The sequence below is a fragment of the Podarcis bocagei genome (genome assembly GCF_964188305.1).
Source record: "Podarcis bocagei genome assembly, chromosome: 13".
In the NCBI taxonomy this organism is placed as follows: Eukaryota; Metazoa; Chordata; class Lepidosauria; order Squamata; family Lacertidae; genus Podarcis; species Podarcis bocagei.
This window is the reverse complement of record NC_138138.1, coordinates 31,608,136-31,610,703: the sequence shown is the minus strand read 5'-3', so window position 1 is coordinate 31,610,703 and position 2,568 is coordinate 31,608,136. Positions and strand designations below refer to the sequence as shown.

The 2,568-nt window shown below is 41.5% G+C and overlaps 1 protein-coding gene across 1 annotated transcript; it reads right to left on the bottom strand.

The window, feature by feature from the left end:
- Nucleotides 1–957, bottom strand: LOC308571707 (olfactory receptor 10AG1-like; the record flags this gene model as incomplete). The annotated part of the gene is made up of 1 exon (XM_081167347.1): nt 1–957. The coding sequence occupies one exon, from the start codon at nt 955–957 to the stop codon at nt 1–3; it is 957 nt and encodes a 318-aa protein (XP_081023473.1).
- Between the last annotated feature and the right edge of the window lie 1,611 nt (nt 958–2,568).

Here is a 2,568-nt window from a genome sequence, read left to right as displayed (position 1 = left end):
TCAACTTATTGGGTTCTGTACAGAGAGCAACTGTGAAACTGTCTTCTTAAATGCTCCCTTCACTTCTTTATTTCTTAGGGTATATATTATGGGGTTCAAAAATGGACTGACAACTGTGTACATAAGAGAAATTACTTGGTCGCTCCGCGGAGTGTAGCTGGACTTGGGTATTAAGTAGGTGAAGAGGGTTGTCCCAAAAAATAGTGTCACCACCATGAGGTGTGAGGAGCAAGTGGAGAAGGCTTTTCTCCTTCCCTTAGCAGAAGGAAGTTTGAGGATGGTTGAAATTATACAGATGTAGGAGATGATGATCAGCAGGAAAGGACTCATAATGAAAATAATAGACACTGCCATGACAAGAATCTCATTTTTGTAGGTATCTGTGCATGCCATTTTCATCACTGGTAGGAAATCACAAAAGAAGTGCTGGATGTGTTTAGAACCACAGAAGGGTAAACTGAAGATCCATGCTGTTTGAGCAACTTGTACCAAGAAGCAAATAATCCATGCTGCGGCTGCCAACTGTGTACAGACTTGGTGATTCATGATTTCTGTGTAGTGCAATGGGTAGCATATGGCAACATAGCGGTCATATGCCATAGCTGCCAAGAGGCAACATTCTGTCAGCCCCAGCACGGCGAAGGCATACATCTGGGCTGCACATCTTGCTAGGGATATGCTTTTATGCTCTGTTAACAAATGTACCAGCATCTGGGGCACCACACTAGTGGTGTAACACATTTCTAAGAATGATAGGTTCACTAAGAAGAAGTACATGGGAGTCTGAAGAGAAGGGTTGAGTTTTATGAGCAGAATAATGAGCATGTTTCCCAGCAAGGTGATTATGTATGTCACCAGAAAAACAAAAAACAGCAAGATTTGCAGTTCAGCAAGATATGAAAACCCCTCCAGAATGAACTCATTCAGATTGGTCTCGTTCTCACCTAGTTGTTCCATAGAATGCTTAACCTGTATGGAAAAGGAAAAGATATATACAAATCATGTATTAAATCAGGTAATTATAGTAGAGCTAGTTGGAGCATACAAAAGGCCCATCTAGTGCATAATCCTAATTTCACTGTGGCAAAACACAAGCCTACGGGAAGCCTTCAAACAGGACAATAATGCAATAGCTCTCTTCCCAATAGGATTACTGTCTGTGATAATGGAAGTAAGATAAAGCCATTATGACTAGCAGCCATTGAAACTTTTTCGTGTGTAATTAGGATAATCTTACTGGAGGCAAAAAAGGTCCCAAACTTTCCTTAATTCCTTCTCAGAGTTTGGAATTCTAAATTAACTGGTTTTCTCCCTGGAAATAAAACCAATACATTCAAGAATTCTCCCATAGTTCCCTTCATATTTCTCAATCTTTCAGTGAGCACTGTGTAGACACAATTTTGTTCCATTTTCGGCTTCCTCATATATCCCCGCTCTCTCCAAGTGCATGCACATTGCTAGTGTACAGATGTACATGTTGAGAAAAAAGTGCAAGAAAGAAGCAGTGTTATGCTTTTTTGCTGTTGACCAAAAACTGTCATCAATGATGCTGCTCTTTAAATATTAACAAATCTATCGTTACATTGTTCTTCATGGTCAATAATCCACCCTGCTTCTGATGACTTGTATGAATTCCTTTAAAAAGCATAAAAGAGTAAACTTGATCCAGTTGTACATGCATTTGGATTACGGTTATAACCAGTTGTGTTTTATCACTGTACAGAGCCACATTATATCTCAGCAAAGCACAACACTTTTAAAAAAGCTGTCACATGTTCAATACCATCACATTGCTATTATTGATGCTGCCAGAACTCATTCATGCAGATTATTTTAAAAGTAACAAACTAATTTCTTTGCCCCTTGCATCAAAGCTTTTAAGGCTGGGATGAAGAACCTTTGGTTTTCCAACTATTAGTGGACTATTTTTCATTTCAGTCAGGGACAATAGAACTCGGATTCCACTAAAACCTGGGGGCCACCCACAGAGCTTCCACCCATGTTTTACAGTGTGCTTCAGTATCAGCTCATCTGAACTGTTTGGTGAAGCAGACTTCAAATTGCAATCATCTATTAGCCATGAACCTGCCAACCTAGCATTTCGAAAGCACGTCAAAGTGCAAGTAGATAAATAGGTACCGCTCCGGCGGGAAAGTAAAGGGTATTTCCATGTGCTGCTCTGGTTCGCCAGAAGCGACTTAGTCATGCTGGCCATATGACGCAGAAGCTGTACGGCAGCTCCCTCGGCCAATAAAGCGAGATGAGACCCGCAACCCCAGAGTCGGTCATGACTGGACCTAATGGTCAGGGGTCCTATTAGCCATGAAATGGAAAGCACTCAGGTACAATGTGTTGTACTCAACACTGCTGTTCCACTCAAGAAGAGACTCCACTTGTGCATGGGAACTTACATTCTCCTGAAGCACCCACACACCCTCAAAACCTGCTCTAGGAGGTTCAGCGACCATATGGAGCACACTGGGGGAAGGGGGGGGGACATGTGATCAGAAAATGAAACTGAAGTCCCATTGCTTGAATTCTATGAGCACTGTAACTTTTCTTCACTGT